This window comes from Leucoraja erinacea, chromosome 2 (assembly GCF_028641065.1).
Source record: "Leucoraja erinacea ecotype New England chromosome 2, Leri_hhj_1, whole genome shotgun sequence".
Taxonomy (NCBI): Eukaryota; Metazoa; Chordata; class Chondrichthyes; order Rajiformes; family Rajidae; genus Leucoraja; species Leucoraja erinaceus.
In genome coordinates this window covers 39,209,572-39,227,893 of record NC_073378.1, presented here as the reverse complement: position 1 = coordinate 39,227,893, position 18,322 = coordinate 39,209,572, and the positions used below count along the sequence as shown (strand labels likewise).

The following is an 18,322-nucleotide window of genomic DNA, read 5'->3' as shown; positions in this document are numbered from 1 at the left end:
GTTTTTTTTTCATCCAGTGAGCTGCCTTTTATAAGGAAAGAATTTGCAAAGCTATAGAGACAGGGCAGGTCTAACTGGAATGTTGACATAAAGCGTTGGTACAGACTTGTCAGGCTAAACGGATTCCTTCCTTCCTTGCTTCAAAGGGAACCGAGTAAGTACTTAAAAGGGAAAAATATTACAATGATATGGGCAGTAAACAGGAGAATGGAAGTGGCTCAACCGCTGTTAAATTGAGCTGGCACAGATTGGCGGGTCCAAATGAACTCCTTCCGTGCTGTAACCTTTCTGCGAGTTTGTGATTAGCATTACTAAAGGAAGATGTGTTATCCAGTCAGGAAAGAATGCATCATAAGTTGGCAGTCAGTCACGTCTGATGTATTGGCACCAATGTTTCAATCCTCATGGAATGTTGGAATAGTGATGGAGCACTGGATGACTGCTAATGTAACACCAGTTTTCAAGAAAGATTAGAGATAAACTACAAAGCTGCCCATGTTAGACTTCTCAAAATGCAACACCTCACATTCCTCTGTACTAGCCTGATTTTCACGGTGTCATAATTAATTTTAGCCATCAGGGACAAGAAAATGGAAATGAAATAGTTCAAATGAAAATGAAAAACTAAAAATTATTTAGGGATAATTGTTGTTACAATACTGTCCAGGAGGCGTAATAATCAAGAGTCAAGACTGTTTTAGTACCATATGTGCTGAAGCAGAACAATAAAATTCTTACTTGCAACAGGACAAGATGTTTGTTGTGGCACAACAGACGTAATACAAAGATGATATAAACCCAAGAGATCTTAGGGCAATTGGTGATATGAAAATGGCAATGTCCCATTGGCAGGTAGCAGAAGTTGGAGGTAACTGCACTTTTTATTCCATACTGGGTGATGGTTTACACGAAACAGTTTCCGATGCATTACTCTTACCAATCCAAGTCACTTAGTGAAGATGGTTGCGAAAAATTGCAGCAGGATCTTGATCGATTGGCCAGTTGGGCTGAGGAATGGTTGATGGAATTTAGTACAGAGAAATGTGAAGTGTTGCATTTTGGTAAGTCTAACATGGGCAGGAGCTACACAGTGAATAGTAGGGCTCTGGGGAGTGTTGCAGAGCAGAGGGATCTCGAAGTGCAGGTGCAGGTGATCAAAAAGGTTTTTGGCACGTTGACCTTCATCAGTCAGAGTACTGAGTATAGAAGTTGGGAGGTCATTTTGCAGTTGAATAAGACGTTGGTGAGGCCACATTTAGAGTATGTGTTCAGTTCTGGGTACCGTGTTATAAGAAAGATCTTGTCCAGCTGGAAAGGGCACTTGCATGATTTACAAGGATGTTGCCAGGACTAGAGGGTCAGAGCTATGGGGAGAGGTGAAGTAGGCTAGGACTCTATTCCTTGGAGCGCAGGAGGATGAGGGTGATCTTATTGAGGTGTATAACATCATGAGAGGAATAGATCGGGTAGATGCGCAGAGTCTTTTGCCCAAAGTAGGGTGGTGGGTGTATGAAACGAGGTGCTAGAGGAGGTAGTTGAGGCAGGGACTATCCCAACATTTAAGAAATAGTTAGACAGGTACATGATTAGGACAGGTTTGGAGGTAGGATTAGTGGAGCTGGGACATGTTGGCCGGTGTGGGGAAGTTAGGCCTAAGGGCCTGTTTCCATGCTGTATCACTCTATGATTATGACATTAGAGAGACATCACTGGTAAGAGTGACGAGACTAGACAAATACACTTTAGGGAACAAGTAAAGTTTCTAAGAGAGGATACAATTTGACCAGATGTTTTGAATGATAAGAGGCATCTATTACACGACATTGGAGTCATCAAACGAAGTAAATGCAACGTGGTTCGATGACAGAGAGCAAAACATAATTTCCTCTTTCAACTGGATCAAAAGCTAGTCATAGATTTTAAAGTCACAGGCCATCCATCCATCCGCCTTTTTTTCCCCAAGTGGGGTGAGAATGAAAAAATCTGAGCTGTTGGCATCTGGAATACTATACTCAAAAAGACCTACGTCATAAATTCAAAAGGGAATTAGACAGGAATTTGAGAACAATAGAACATAAAACGCAGAACAAAACACAGGAACCTTCAACCCACAATGTCAGTCAAACATGATGCCATGATAAACTAATCTCATTTACATGATCCAATTCTCTACATATTTCAAAATATACTATTGCGTGCATATCTAATCAGTTCTCAATCACCACAATTGTATCTGTCTCTAGCACCCCTGGCAGCCCCTTCCAGTCATCCACCACCCTCTGATTGAAAGACCTGCCCCCTACATCTCCTTTTAACAATAGACATATAGGATTACACACAAAAAAATAGGAGGATGGCTTCAAGTGTAACTAGACCAAGGGCGACCCATTGGGTCCCATCCCCTCAACGCTCGGTAGCGGGGGGTGCCTGCCGCATCACACACACACACTAACCACTCCCACACCCACTCACTAACTCCCCCTTGATAATATATTCATATTATTCATTTGCTCCTTTTCCACATCCCCCGCACTATCCACTCAAGCATAGCCCCCAACTGCACAGGCGTGTCTAGAGAGGGGGGGGGGGGGGGGGTAGAGAGTGGGTGTAGAGAGGGAAGGGATAGAGAGGGAGGAGGTAGAGAGGGAGGAGGTAGAGAGGGATGGGTTGAGAGAGATAGGGTGAGAGGGATGGGGTAGAGACCGGGGGGTAGAGAGGGAGGGGGAGAGGGTAGAGAGGGAGGTGTAGGGGGTAGAGAGGGATGGGTTGAGAGAGAGATGGGGTAGCGAGCGTGGGGTAGAGAGGGAGGGGAGAGGGTAGAGAAGGAGGGGGAGAGGGTAGAGAGAGAGGGGGGAGGGGGTAGAGAGGGAGGGGGGGGGGGGTAGAGAGAGAGGGGGAGGGGGGTATGGAGGGAGGGATGGGGGGGGGGGGTAGAGGCGGAGGGGGGGAGTGTTGGCTGTGTGACCGGGGGGGGGGGGGGGGGGGGGGGGAGTGTGATTAAACCAAGGGTGTGTGGGTAGTGTGAATAACCCAGGGGGGAAGCGGTTCGGGGTGGGGGAGTTGTGGGGGCAGGGGGCAGGGGGGGTTTTGTGGGGCAGGGGGGGTTTGTGGGGGGGGGGGTTTGTGGGGCAGGGGGGGGTTTGTGGGGGGGGGGGGGGGGGTGGGGGGGGGGGGGGGTTGTGGAGGGGGGGGGGGTTTGTGGGGCGGGGGGGGGGGTTGTGGGTGGGGGGGGGGGTTTGCAGCGGGGGGGGGGGGTTTGTGGGGCGGGGGGGGGTTGTGGGGCAGGGGGGGTTTGTGGGGCAGGGGGGGTTTGTGGGGCAGGGGGGGGGGGTTTGTGGAGTGGGGGGGGGGGTTGTGGAGCGGGGGGGTTTGTGTGGTGGGGCGGGGGGGGTTTGTGGAGTTTTGGGGGGGGGGGGGGTTGTGGGGCGGGGGGGGGGGGGGTTTGTGGGGCAGGGGGGGGGTTTGTGGGGCAGGGTGTGTTGTGCGGCGGGTAGGTTGTGGGGGCGGTGGGGTTTGGGAGGGGGTGTGTCGGCGGGGGGGGTGATTGTGAGCAGGAGGGTGGGTGTGTGGGGGTGTGCATGGATGGGTGGTGTGTGTGTGAGTGAGGTTGCGTGGGAGAGAGGGTGTGTGGGCGGGAGTGAGTTGTGTGGGGGAGAGGGGTGTTTGCATGAGGGGGGAGTGATCTCGAAGAAAACAGGGAAAAGCCATGGGGGGGTGAGGGGCATCACGGGGGAGGGGGCGGCGGAGGACCCAGTGAGAGGGACTAGAGGGGTAGTGGCTGAAATTGGCGGTGCGATGGGGCCTCAGAGTGGGCGATGGTCGTTCTCCTCCACCGGGGGGGGGGGGGGGGGGGGGGGGGAGGAGCCAGCGAGGGGGACCAGAGGGATAGTGGCTGGAATTGGCAGCACGATGGGGACTCACAGCGGGCGCTGGCCGCCGGGATCAGAATCTCCGCTTTCCGTTTGGCGACATCGGCAACATCTCCGACTCCGGGTTGGGCTGGTTCTCGGACTCAGGGCTAGCCTGGGCCTCCGACTCTGGGCTGGCCTGGGCCTCCGACTCTGGGCAGGCCTGGGCCTCCGACTCTGGGCTGGCCTGGGCCTCCGACTCTGGGCTGGCCTGGGCCTCCGACTCTGGGCTGGTTCTCCCACGCTGGGCTGGGTTGGGTCTCCGACGCTGGGCTGGGTCAGGGATCCGACATTAGGCTGGGCTGGGGCGGGTCTCCTACGCTGGGCTGCTTGGGGCAGCGTCGCTTCGGGTCCCTCCGAAAAATTGTGTCCGGTTGGAAACCTCCACCGGCCATCCTCAGCTCCAATAAAGACACGATGGGACAGTAAGGGGCCGACCGTCCCGGGGGGTGACAGGGGAAGAGACTAAAGATTTTTAAACCTCGCTAATTTTTACGACATTCAATCGATCGGAACAAAACTTGATACACTCGCAGCACAGGAAAATGGTGAATGAACTGGCGAAAATTCATAATGCTATCGCGAACCGGTTTTGCGCAAATAGAAAGATTGCCCAAACCGGAAGATAAGAAGATCAGAGTTTTAGTTATGTATAGATATATAATATACTAGACCAAGTGCAGACCTATTGGGTCTGCTCTCGCAACGCAACCGTTCCCTACCCTTAGCCCCCCACAGGAGATGTGGTGCTCCAACTCAAGCCGTTCCCGAACGTAAGATTCCAGCACTGCCCTTGCCTTCTTCAGAAGTGCGGTTTAAAAAAATTCCAATTGCACTTGCCCTGCGTGTTGCAATAGCATTTTGTACCCCTCTTGCTAGTCTATCTGTTGTGATGTCATCAGTTGAAGTTGCCATTGTGACGTCATCAGTTGAAACTGGTCAGTTTGAAATTCGAGACATTTTGACTTTTTAAAACTTTAATAAGGAATAAGTCCAGAACCAGGGGCACAGTCTTAGAATCCAGAACCAGGGGCCACAGTCTTAGAATCCAGAACCAGGGGCCACAGTCTTAGAATCCAGAACCAGGGGCCACAGTCTTAGAATAAAGGGGAGGTCATTTAAGACTGAGGTGAGAAAAAACTTTTTCACCCACAGAGTTGTGAATTTATGGAATTCCCTGCCACAGAGGGCAATGGAAGCCAAGTCACTGGATGGATTTAAGAGAGAGTTAGATAGAGCTCTAGGGGCTAGTGGAGTCAAGGGATATGGGGAGAAGGCAGGCACGGGTTATTGATAGGGGATGATCAGCCATGATCACAATGAATGGCGGTGCTGGCTCGAAGGGCTGAAGGGCCGAATGGCCTCCTCCTGCACCTATTATCTATATTGTCTATGTTTCTTTTTTTTTTTAATATTTTATTTTATTAGAAGTAAGTACAGTCATATGGCACCAAAATGCCTAATATATATTTTCATAATACATTTTATGCACAACTTCTTTTTTTTTTTTTGTTACATTGAAAAAAGATGAGAATAAGAAAAATAAGTTAGATAGTAAAGGATAGAAAGATGTGAAATATATAGTGTGTGAAGAAAGAGAACGAGTAAATGAAGAAAGTTGAGAGAGAAAATAGTGAAAAGAAAATAAAATAAAAAAGAAAAGGAGATCATTATTTATAATCTTGACCAACCGTCGTCCAGTCCTGAAACAGTTATTTTTTACAATTGTGTTGCACACGACGAATGGAGACCAACTCGTTATGAATTGGTCTGATTTATCCATTAGGAGGAATCGCATTTCCTCAAGATGAGCGGTGTCCAACATACTTGCAATCCACATTTTAAGCGTTGGTATTGATGTACCCTTCCAAAATTTAAGTATTCATTTTTTTGCTATTATTAAACCATAGTTAAGGAATAGATTTTGAGATGTGTTCAATTTATTCCCATCTTCCATTACACCAAATATAATCATTTCAGTATTAGGTTCCATTCTTGTCTTGAATAATTTTGTAAGTATTTCAAAAATATCATTCCAAAATCTATAAAGTTTTATGCAGGAAACTAAGGAGTGTGTTATGGTTGCCTTTTGGGCTAGACATTTATCACAAGTGGCGGATATATTTGGATAAAATTTGTTCAATCTTGTTTTTTGAATAATATAATCTATGTACAATTTTAAATTGTATTAGATTATGTCTTACATTAATTGAACATTTGTGAATATATATCAGGTATTTTTCCCATTTAACCTTCGTAATTTTTATCATTAATTCCCGTTCCCACTCTTCTCTAAGTACCTCTGTCGATGGTAGGTCTATATTTAGAATACTATTATATAAATAGGATATTAATTTTTGTGAGTCAGCTTCAATATTCATTGCTTCTTCCAATAAGTCAGGAGTTACTTTTTGATATCCTTGTATATATTTTTTCACAAAGTCGCAAATCTGAAGATATTTAAAATATTGGTTGTTTTTCAATTTAAATTTTAATTGTAGTTGTTGGAATGATAGTAGGTTTCCCATTTCGTACATATCCCTGATCCTTCTAATTCCGAGACTTTCCCATTGGTTATATGTCGTATCAATAAGAGATGGTTTAAATAAAGGGTTGTTCGCAATTGGCATTAACAGTGATAGATTTATTAATTTTAAAGATAATTTTATTTGTTTCCAAATTCTTATTGTACCATATATAATTGGGTTCTTCTTATATATTGTGTTATTCAGTTTTTTTGGGGAAAAGAGGATCGTTCCTATATTACAAGGATGGCAATCCTCCTTCTCCATTTTTATCCATTCTGTCTGTTGGGTAGAACTATCCAACCAATAAATCATATTCTTAACATGCACTGCCCAGTAATAATACATAAAATTCGGAAGTGAAAGACCCCGGACTTTTTTGGTTTACATAAGTGTTTTTTTGTGATTTTTGTCTATGTTTCTAAGTCGAGAAATACAGCATTCAATGTTCAGTGAAAGTGATCTCTGCCTTGAGGGGTAAAATGTGAATCAGAATATGTAAAAATCTTATGAAAGATGAAATCTTCATTGAGGCTCATCTCTGCCAGCTGAGCCATTGTGACGTCATCAGTTGAAGCTGGTGGTTTTAATTTCAAAGTCTTTTGACTTTTAGACTTTTAATCAGTAATGTGATTTTGAAAATGTTGAGAAATAAAGCATAAAATGTTCAGATAAAGTGATCCTGGCCTCGACGGGAAAATGACAATCAGAGAATGTAAAAATGTAATCGTTACCGCGTAATGTTTTTGCGAAGATGTAAAGACAACCACATATACACATACATATACACACGTACCAGGTCAGACTTTTAATAAGTATACTCGACCAAGGGGGACCCATTGGGGCCCAACCCCCAATGCGTGGTTGTGGGGGGGCTCCGGCGTCACACACACACTAACCATCCCACACACACACACACAGGGGGGAGTGGGGATGAGAGTGGGGGGAGATGGGGGTAGGGGAGTGGGATGAGGGGTGGAGGTGGCAGAGGGGGGAAGGGGGAGCGAGAGGAGGGTGTAAGGGGTTTAAGAGAGAGAGGGGGGGAGAGAGGGGGAGAGCGGCAGAGTGGGGGAAGAGTGGAAGGGAGGTGGAGGGAGGAGGGGAAAGGGAAGAGGAGAGGGGGGGGGGGGGGGACTGGGGGAGAGTAGGGCGAGAAGGGGGAAAGGGAGGTGGATGTGGAGGAGGAGGGGAGAGGGGTAAGGTGGAGGAAGGGCTGAGGTCGAGACGGGGGGGAGAGGGGGGGACGAGAGAGAGAGGAAAGGGGTAAGAAGGGGGAGTGGGGGAGAGGGGGGGAAATGGGGGATTCCAAAGAGAGGAAGGGGGAAGAGAGGGACGGGGGTACAGAGAGGGAGGGAGGGGCAGAGAGGGAGGGGTGCATAGAGGGAGGGGGGCAGAGAGGGAGTTGGGGGTCAGAGAGGGAGGAGGGACAGAGAGGGAGGAGGGGCAGAGAGGAGGGCAGAGAGGGGACAGAGAGAGAGGTGGCAGAGTGGGAGGGGACAGAGAGGGAGGGGGAAGAGAGGGAGGGAGCAGAGAGGGAGGGGGCAGAGAGGGAGGGGGCAGAGAGGAAAGGAGAAGACAGGGAGGGGGGAGAGAGGGGGGGGGAGAGGGGAGGGAGGCGGGGGAGAGGGAGGGGGGAGAGAGGGGGGGGGAAGATAGGGGGGGCAGAGAGGGGGGCAGAGAAGGGGGGGGGCAGAGAGGGGGGGCAGAGAGGAAGGGTCCTTTCCTCCCCTCTCTCCACCCCCCCCCCTCCACCACCCCCTCTCCACACCCCTTCTCCATCCCCCACTACAACCCTCCCTCTCCCTTCTTCGCTCCACCGCCCTCTCTCCCCCCCCCCCCCTTTCTTTCTCTTTCTCTGCCCCAAGTCGTAGAGCACAAGCCTCCTCATCTAGCCCCGGGCCCGAGCTCGGCTGCGACTGTCATGGACTAGAGCGAGGCCCGCAGCGCTGAGGACGGTGAAAAAAAACGGCGGAGGCCCTGCCAATCGTCGCTTGCGCGCGGGTAAGCGCACCCACCCGCGTGACAGACGTGCGGGCAGGGGAGCCGGAGAGGGGGTCTGCTCCTGTGACGGGCCAGGTGGGATCACCAGCGAGGAAAAGGCGTCATGATTCCCCGTGTCCCTGCGAACAACCGAGGAATTGCAGGTCTCCATAGACAGCCCATGCGATGATAACAGCCGCCGCAAATTTCTAGCACCCGAGCTGAAGCGCAAGCAGACTTCTTTTTTAGTGGTTGGGCTGTGGGCAGGGCTGGGCGTGGCGGGAGCCAAGGCGCGTGCGTACTTAGTGTTGAGCCACTGGGCTGTCGGGGAGGCAAAAAAATGACTGATTCGGGGGGGTGGGGGGGGAATGGTGATGTAACTCATGGAAGACAGTGCGCCTGCACATTGACAGCAGCTGCTTTAATCCAGATCTGGGGGAGGGAGGAGGTGGGGCTGGGCCACGAGCCATGTGACCCCCCAGCAAAGGCATTGTAACGTCATCAGCTGGCCAGCAGTTAGATTTGAAAAAAGTCTGATTTGTGAACAATTTTATAAATAACTCGGGAAATAATTAACCAAATTTACATATAAGGGGATTTTTGAAATCATGAGGTACCGGAATATGTAAACATTTCCCCGTTTCCGCGTAGGGTTTTCGAGGAGATGTGAATCAAAGGCGAAATGACACGCACACAGTTTTAATAAGTACTAGACTAAGTGGGACCCGGTGGGTCCCAGCATCACACGGGAGGGCTGGTCCCCCAACGCATTATTCCACCTCCACCAATTCCAATATTGGTGGCCAGTGGGTGTGGGGGGGCTTTCTGGAGCGCTAGTATGGGTGTTGTGGGATGAAGGGACTGGTTTCCAGAGGGCTAGTATGGACATTGTGGGCCAAATGGATTCTTGGGCTGGCGGCTCAGTCACTCAAGCCTGTTGTGCTGGCAGCTCACTCACTCACGCTGGTGGGCTGGCAGTTGACTCACGGCTACTTCTTCAAATTCTGTTTCAAGCAGGGTGCAAGGCCACCAAATTCCAGTGCCGTTTCATACCATTTCAAGCAGGGTGCAAGGCCACTAAAGACAGCGAGTTGTGACCTCTCCCTCCTCCATCTTGCAGAGACTGAGCTACGCCCACAATTCTGGGTTTTATCGTCCCTCCCCCTCCCACAAGAAGGGGCATGTCCTTCATGGCATGATTGACAGGCAAGAGAAGCTCAATATTTTTTAAACACTAATAACTCTTTTATTTTTCATTGATGGGAAAAATCAATATAAAGCGCAAACAGGAAGTGGTCAAGATTAGACTTTTAATTATATAGAAGGCAAGGCAACTTTAATTAGGCAAGGTGACTTTAATTAGGCATGGCGACTTAAATTAGGCATGGCGACTTTAATTAGGCAAGGCGACTTTAATTAGGCACGGCAACTTTAATTAGGCAACACAGCTTTAGCATTTCCAAACTAACGGCAACACAGCTTTAGCATTTCCAAACCAAAGGCAACACAGATTTAGCATTACCAAACCAAAGGCAACACAGCTTTAGCATTTCCAAACCAAAGGCAACATAGCTTTAGCATTTCCAAACTATATTTTCAAACCACATTAAAGGCACTGACAGGTCAGTAAAACCACTCACAGTTAGAAGACATGTGTTCAGTGTTATTCACAGCTCAGACTGAGAGACAAGACCCTCTCGCTCCCCCATCTTGCAGAGACTGACTGGGGCACTCAACACTTCCGGGTTTTATAGTCCCTCCGGAAGGGACGTGGCCTTCAGGAGAGAGAATCTCAATATTTTTTAAACACTAATAACTCTTTTATTTTTCATCGATGGGGAAAATCCTCTTGCCCTGCACAGCGGAGGGAGACTCTGAGTAAGATGCCCAAAAATCACAGCCGTAAGTGGCAACGTTTTTTCTAACATTAATATACAGAACAACAGAAAGCGTTCAAGATCAGACTTTTAGTAATATATAGATATGATATGATGATAAATAGTTCTTTCAAAGAGCCACACAGGCCACAATACGACCAAAAATAATCCAGCTATTCTGTCTCTGCTGGCTATGAATGCTACATGTATGCTGCCAAGGAACTCGAAGGTGACTGATGTGTTGCAAGTATTCAAAAGGTGAATTTTTTTTTAAATATTGAGCAATTACACACATGCATTCCTAACATTAGTGATGAACAAAGAGCTGGGAAGCAAGATTAACAGATTGTCCATTTCTGGTTCATGGGGACAAGAAGGACTGTTTAGTTGCTTCGTGCTAGAATTCTCTAATTCTATGATGTACAATCCAGTTAATTACTGCTCTCAATCATCGAAAAAATAATAGCTGTATCATCAGAATCACCCATTCACCAAGGACTACGCAATGATCATCCTGATATTCAATGGTATTGTGGTCGTTATTCCCTCACCAGCAATACCCTGGGGGTTACTATTGACTAAAAACTCAACTGGACCATCCAAATAATAAATGTGGCCACAAGAACAAGTTAGCAGCTAGGTATCCTGCAGAAAACAATTCACCTGACAATACAATCATTTGCTATATGCCACAAACCGGGAACCTGCATGTACCGCAGACGTAAAAATTAGAAAATATACACAATGTGGAAATGTCAAGAACATCTACAGGTGCACAACCTTTTATCCGAAAGCCTTGGGACCAGACACTTTTCGTAATTCGGAATTTTTCGGCCTTCGGAATGGAAGATTTTTAGCATAGATTTTAACGGCTGGCTCGGTGGTAGAGTGCTCGGCTCATATCCGCAAGGTCGCGAGTTTGTGCCTCGATCCCGGCAGTTACTCGGTCGCGAGTTTGAGTCTTCAATGTTGTTTTTTCTTGCAGAATGAATGTTTGTATGAAATGCAGTGTGTTAAATGAATTCCTGAATTTGTAAATGTGACCGCAGCATTGAATCACCTCTCGCACTCATGTCACCCTAGCGGGGCTACATGCCCTTAGGCGGCCTAGCTCGGGGATTCTTGAACATTTTTGAATCCCCGAGCTCGGTCGCGAGTTTGCGCCTCGATTCCGGCAGTTACTCGGTCGCGAGTTTGAGTCTTCAATGTAGTTTTTTCTTGCAGAATAAATGTTTGTATGAAATGCAGTGTAGGAGAGGTGTACTGACTATGTGGGCAGAACTTTGGAAGTGATTGCCCACCAGTCTCAAAAGCCGCTGTGTTTCCCTGTCCCTGGGATAGCAGGGGGCGATCAAACAGCACAATACCCCCCTCCCCCTCCAACTCCAGAGGAATCCGCTACCCGACGGGCCGCTATGGCGACAAGTGGCAATTCGCCCACAGCCCAAGCTGTGCCACCCCAAGAACAAGACGTGCCTTGCACACCATCAGCTTCTGCCCCTACGAGGAGCGTGTTCCTCTGGAGTTGGAGCGGGGCTGGGCTGGAGTTGCTGTTCTGGGATCTCCGTGCTTGCAGTGGGCCTGGGGGTCGGTGTCCCGATGAGGGGGCGCAGCTCGGGCTGTGGGCGAACTGCCACTTGTCGCCGTAGCGGCCCATCGGGGAGCGGCTTCTGGTGGCCCTGACGTCTCCGGCCAGTTTGCAGTTTTCCTCTGGAGTTGGAATGGGGCTGGGCTGCTGCTGGCTGTGGGTCTCTGGGATCTCCGTGCTTGCAGTGGGCCTGGGGATCGGTGTCCCGTTGGTCCTGACGTCTCCGGTGACTGGCACTGACCTGCTGGCATCGCCGACGTGAAGACAGTGCAAAGCCCCCGCGCCGGTGCAATAGGCGGGGAGGGAAGGGGTCACACATATGGCCGGGAAGCAGAGGGGTGTAGGTGGGGTGAAACTGAAGGGAGCAACAATCTGCTGCTGCCTGCCCGCTGTGTTAAAAAGTTCCCACGCAAGACTCACAATACACTGTGTATCGTGAGTCTACCGTGGGAACTTTTTAACTCAGTGGGCAGGCAGCAGCAGCAGATTGTTAATTATTAATCCTCCCGCGCAAAATACCCTCACCTTCTCTTTTATGAATGGGGATTTAGTTCCCCTTTCTTCGAGGCCCGACCGGAGGTTCCGCTGTCACCTCTGCGGGCCGCCCTCGGTGAACGTCTTCAAGGACCTTTCTTCAAGGACTGAAAAAATGTCCGCTATTCGGAGCTTTTCGTTATTTGGAACTTCGGATAAAAGGTTGTGCACCTGTACAATTGATTTTTAATATGCAAAATGAAGCATAAATAACAATGATATTGGTATCAAAATGAGTTTCAACTTACTTCAATTATTTTGGGGTAGATGCAAGTGTTAGGAAAGTTGTGTTTATAAACTTCATTAGCAACAGTATTGATGTCAACTGCAGCAACAACTTCTGCAGCGATGCAACTTTCTGCAACAAAGAAAATTCATGACTTGTAGCAAAATAAAGACACCGTATTTTAAAAAATAACAATTACCAAGTTAAAAATTCATATTCAGTGGGATTTCATTTAATTAGAATTTGTTCCCCTTTCCTGGCTATTGTATATCATTAAATGGCAACCCCCCCAAAGTACAAGATTATTTACGAATGGCGGTGCAGGCTCGAAGGGCCGAATGGCCTACTCATGCACCTATTTTCTATGTTTCTATCTCCACATTGCTTCCGCCCAATTATTTTATCCTATCAATGTACCCTTACATTATCTTATCATTCATGTATGCTTCCCATCAAATGGATCAACAACTTTCATGTTCTAGTTTCCACGTGCTCATCATTTGCTGAATGAAGCTGCTTATGTTTGATCCCTTTGTGGATATTAATAATTATCACATTATCAGTCACCTCCAAATGTTTCCCCTCAAACCAAAACAAAATTCAGTTCAGTCTTTTGCAAATTCAGTTCAGTCTTTTGCAAATCTTTCTGGCATTGCACTATTTTTTCAAACATTTTTTCCAGTGCTTTTACATCCTATATGTAATAAAAGGTCCAGAAATGCACATGACCAATGCTGCAAGTAAAACTTTGCTTAACTTTAAAAAAAAATTCAATTCCTCTCACAAAAACTCCAGTCAGGTTTTGTTCTCTTTACAACTTTGTTAAAATGTGCTGTTACTCTTGAAGATTTATGGATCAGTCACCACATAATCTTTTCAGATGAAATTTTCCAGTGCGTACGTAATATCCTTTCGTGGCCTACAAAAATCCAGTTCTCTGTTTTGTTTTAAAGCTCTGAGATATAAATCACAATGTTTTTTAATTCTATTTGTGCATATTCATTCTGCCACTCTAACTAGATATCTGACAGCAAACTGCATGAATAAAGTGGAATAACATTACCATTTTCTATTTCTACATGCTTTCATTTGGAATCCAACAAAATATCTATTTGCAATGTATAAACCGTGCAAAAACTAAGAATGACAAACTGGCTTCAGAAAATTCTAGAAATATTCAGGTGGTGAATTTGCACATGGAGCAAAGAGACATATGGAGACAAATATACTGTCACCGATTGAGAATTGGTTAAATACAAAAAGCTAAGAGCTCTTTCTCAGGTCGATACGTTGTGATGAGTGGTATCTCATCATGGAGGGAATCAGTGCTTGAGCACCAGCTAGTCAAATTGTTGAAAGAACATACCATCCTGACCATGCTGCTATCTCGCTGCTTCCATCAGGAAGATAGTACAGAAGCCTGAGAACCATCACCTCCAAATTCAAGTGCAGCTTCTTCCCATCACCCATCAGGCTAGACAATCCCAACTACAGCTGTACCTCTTCACTAAACTACTATGCAAATTATGTAAGGCTGCACTACAAACTTTGCCTTATCCTATTAGGATCTGGTCATTGAGTATAACTGATAATTACAGTAAACTCTCATTATAACGAACTGTACAGAGGGGAATGGTGTCCATTATTGCCGATTGTCCCCATAACCCAGTAAGGTATTATCATTGTATGTAGTTGAAACCAGGAAGTGCAGGTGATAATTTACGCATAAAAGGACACAAAGTGCTGGAGAAACTCAGTGGATCAGACAGCATTGCGGGAAAACATGGATAAGTGACACCGGACCCTTCTTCAGCCTGATACAGTCTGCAGAGTCACCCCAACACTTTGTGTTGTTTCACCCTAAAAGTAGGCTGTGGGGGAGGGGGAAGCAGCGGAGTGGATAAAGTGCTGGAAAAAGGAGGTGGGCTGATTGGACAAAGCTATGGCCAACGGAACGAAGCAATCAGCGGTGAGAGAGGAAGGAGCCCCAGTGACCAAGTGCATGCTGTCAGTTGCAGAGGCCTGAAGAAAGCGTTTTACCCAGGGACTACAATGTGAGCCACAACTGCTGCGTCAACTGGACCATGCTGTGTGAGGGAGGGCTCGCTGATGCACCAGAATCATCGGGGTGGCATTGGAAGCCGGGTCTGTGGAGGCAGGGTGGCTCGGGCAAGTCCTTCCTCCATAACCAAAATCCTTTATAAAGGTGTCAGTTAAAATGAGGGCTCACTGTATTGTATTATTGTTCATTTGTTTGTTGTACTGTTGTATTAATGTGCTTGCAAAGCTGCAGCAAGTACATGAAGTTATATTGTGAGCACTAATATAATAGATGACATTAGAGGGGGAGCATGTAAACCAGTTTCACCTGGAATGCCTGTGTGAATCCCTGAATGGAGGCGAGGGAGAAAGTGTAGGGACAGGTTTTGCATCTCGTGCTGCTGCACGGAACAACAGATAAACGAACCAAGGAGTTATGTAAAGGTGACTGCTGAAGGCAGAAATGGTTGGGAAGGCAAAGACGACTTCCGGAAGCCGCTGAGAAGTCCAGGCTGGAGCCTTGTTGGCTGGAGCCTCGCGGGCCAGAGGCAGGACCTTGTGGGCCGGAGCCTCGCGGGCCGGAGCCTTGCGGGCTGGAACCCAGGTCTTGCGAGTTGGAGCCTCGAGGGTCAGGGCTGGAGCCTCGCACTTCGATGAAGCCCACGGCCAACGGCCCCTGGGTCTGGGGAGCCCGCAGCTGGATCGGGCAATATAAGTGCCTGGAGAGGACCCAGCAACGATGGTGCAGAGGTCGGTGTGGTGGTCAATGATGCCGCCGACCAACGGACGAGGTCAGGCTATGTGGAAGTGAGGGCGCTCCTACCAGGAGAAGGAACAAAGGAGGACCCGGCATGGGGAGACCACCGTGAGGGAGGGGGAAGAACAATGGAGGACCCGGAGTGGGGAGACCGAGGTGGGGGGTGGGGTGGGGAGAACAAAGGGGAACCTGGCGCAAGGGTATTTTGTAACTTTGTAAGTGCCCTTTATGGGCGACCTTTTGCATACTTTGGGTATAAAAGCACAGAATTTCACATGTGACAATAAAGTATTCATTCATTCATTCATTCATTCATTCTTGTGAATAATGGTGGATTCTCAATGATGCCGGCAGAAATGTCAGTGAATGATGTGTTGGATCCAAGGCTGGTGGGATAAAAGGCAAGGACCAGGAGAACTGTATTGTTGAAGACATAGAATGCTGGAGTAGCTCAATGGGTTAGGCAGCATCTCTGGAGAACATGGATAGTGCTGTTTTGGGTTGGGACCCTTCATCAGACTGATTGTGGTGGAGCGACAGGAGGGGGAGGGGGGAGTGGAAAGAAAGTTCGAAGAGAGGAGGAGCAGGACAAAGCATGACCGATAATAGATGAACTCAGGCAGAGCCTTTTGGTTCGCCAGGTTGTAGGACAATGGTCAGAGATGGAAAATCTGGTGTGAGCCAAAAGGATAAAGAGCTGTTAATTATGAAACTCGAGGATCGATCAGTTGTGAATTGTGAAAGTGGATGAAGGAATGTAGGTGGGTGTGGAGGGGAGAAACCAAGATCAGCCAGAATTCAGTGAAGGACTCAATTTTAACTGAGGAAATATATTATTGTTCTGATGGGGGAAGGGAGAGTGAGAGCAGAACTGTGGTATGCAGAGAAGACAAAGGTAAGGGATCAAACCTCACCTTTGAAAGCATATCTTGGATATAAAAGCTTATGTTGGATCAATCCCAGATCCTCAGATGCTCAATAATTTAAAGTCTTACCTTGAGAGCAGATGAGGCAGAGGCAGAGAAACAGCAAGGGACATTGTCCTTGCAGACAATGGGTGGGCAGAAGTGTGGTCAAGATAGTTGCAGGAGCGAGTGGGTTTGTGGTAAATGTAGCAGTGTTGTGCCAGGGTATGTTTGGAACAAAGAGTGTTCAATGTAGCCAGTGAACAGGCAGGCATTGCTGGGGCTCATGTGAGTTCCTATGGCTTTCCCTCTGATTTGGAGACAGAGAGGACAATAACAAAATGTTGAAAGGAACAACATTGGCTATTCTACAACTTTCAAGCACCTCACCCATGGCGAAAGAGGCTGTAAGATCTCTGACAAGACTCTGGCAACCACCTTCCCTCCATTCCTCAGTATCTTGGGATAGATCCCATCAGGCACAAGAGACATCCATGTAATCATTTTTCAAGATACCCAACACCTCTTCGTCCTTCTTAACATCCACATACCCTTGAATATCAATATATCCCTCCCTAATCTCATGATCATCCACATCCTGAATGCCAATGTTAAGAAACTCACCCACTTCCTCTGGCTCCACAAAATAAATTATCTCCTTTGGCCCATATTCTACAAATTTTTTTAAACCCAACAGCAGGTTTAACTCTGCAATTTAGACTCGATGGCGGGTTTAAATCCCTGATATTTAGACTAAAGTCTAAGTTGTCTTTCTACTAATCGCCAAAGCTTAAACTGACCTAGACTAGAGCCTAACTTACACCAAAATTTAGACTCAGTAGAGGGCAGGTTTAAGGAAGGTTTAAGCTCGCTACGGACAGAAAAAATGCCTGTTCATGTTGAATTCTATAGTGTGTTGTGTATTTTTTTTATTTTATAGTGATATGTGGTAATCAACATTTTCTCAGAAAAAATCACTTTTAATGTCAGTTAACCAGAAGAAGGGATAGGAGATATTTAAAAGAGAAATTCTTTCATTGTCTATGGCAATTGGTTGGAGCGGGTGCTGTGAGCCAGCAGCCCTGCCAGCAGTGTGTTAGTTTTCTCTACCGTTTTTGTTTTTTAGTGTGTCTTAATGCGTGTTTTTAATATCTCTCTGTGTGTCTTGTGTGGGGGGTGATGTGGGGGGGTAAGGGGGAAACCGTTTTGGTAGCCACCTCCACAGAGAGGCGACTTTTTCCATGTCGCCACCCCCGTGGCCCAACATCGAGGATCGGCGCGGCCTTTCCCGGAGACGTGCCCAGGGTTTCAGCCGCGGGCGCAGCGAGGATGCTTTCGTCGTGGAGCGGGCGAACCCTCGCCAGGGATCCCCGGAGAGGAGCTCTGACCGCCGGCCCTGCAGTCTGTGGTGCTTCTTGCTGTGGCGCGGCAGGGACTTTAGATCTTCGACCGCTGGCCTGGGTTGAGGACCCCACCACGGGGGAAAATGGAGGAGGACTGGCCAATTTTTGTGCCTTCCACCACAGTGATGAATGCTGTGGTGGATGTTTGTGTTAAATTTTTATTGTGCGTTGTGTGTTCTTTTTTTATTGTACCACTGCTGGCAAATTCATTTCGAATAAAACTTGACTTGACTAGGAACTTCCCAAGTAATGCATGGTGATGATGCAGGTTTATCACATCTATGTCACATATAGTCCAGAAGGTGTCATCCCACATTGCCCAATGGAGAAGAACCTATATCTCCTTCCCATCAACTCCCCAGCAAGTTCATGACACACAAAATGCTTTCTACCAGAATTGCCGCTTTCCTGGCGTGATAGGGGCAATTGATAGCACACACGTCCCAATCAGAAGTCCAGGTGGGGACCTCGCTCAGATGTTTGGCAATCGGAAGGGCAGATATTCTGTGAATGTACAGGTAAATGTAAATGTTAAAATCATTTTATTTCTGAGAAATATTGAATGAAATCCTTTCAAAG

The 18,322-nt window shown here is 47.5% G+C and overlaps 1 protein-coding gene across 2 annotated transcripts in view; it reads right to left on the bottom strand.

Moving 5' to 3' along the window:
* The window catches only part of trdmt1 (tRNA aspartic acid methyltransferase 1), a 67,473-nt gene that overhangs the window by 31,935 nt on the left and 17,216 nt on the right, over positions 1-18,322 (bottom strand). The window contains exon 2 of one of the 2 annotated variants that reach the window (XM_055655157.1): positions 12,661-12,770. The exons of the other annotated variant lie outside the window; for it this stretch is intronic. Within the exon in view, the coding sequence (XP_055511132.1) occupies positions 12,661-12,770 (110 nt within the window). The remainder of the gene's footprint in view (positions 1-12,660; positions 12,771-18,322) is intronic. 2 annotated transcript variants of the gene reach the window in all.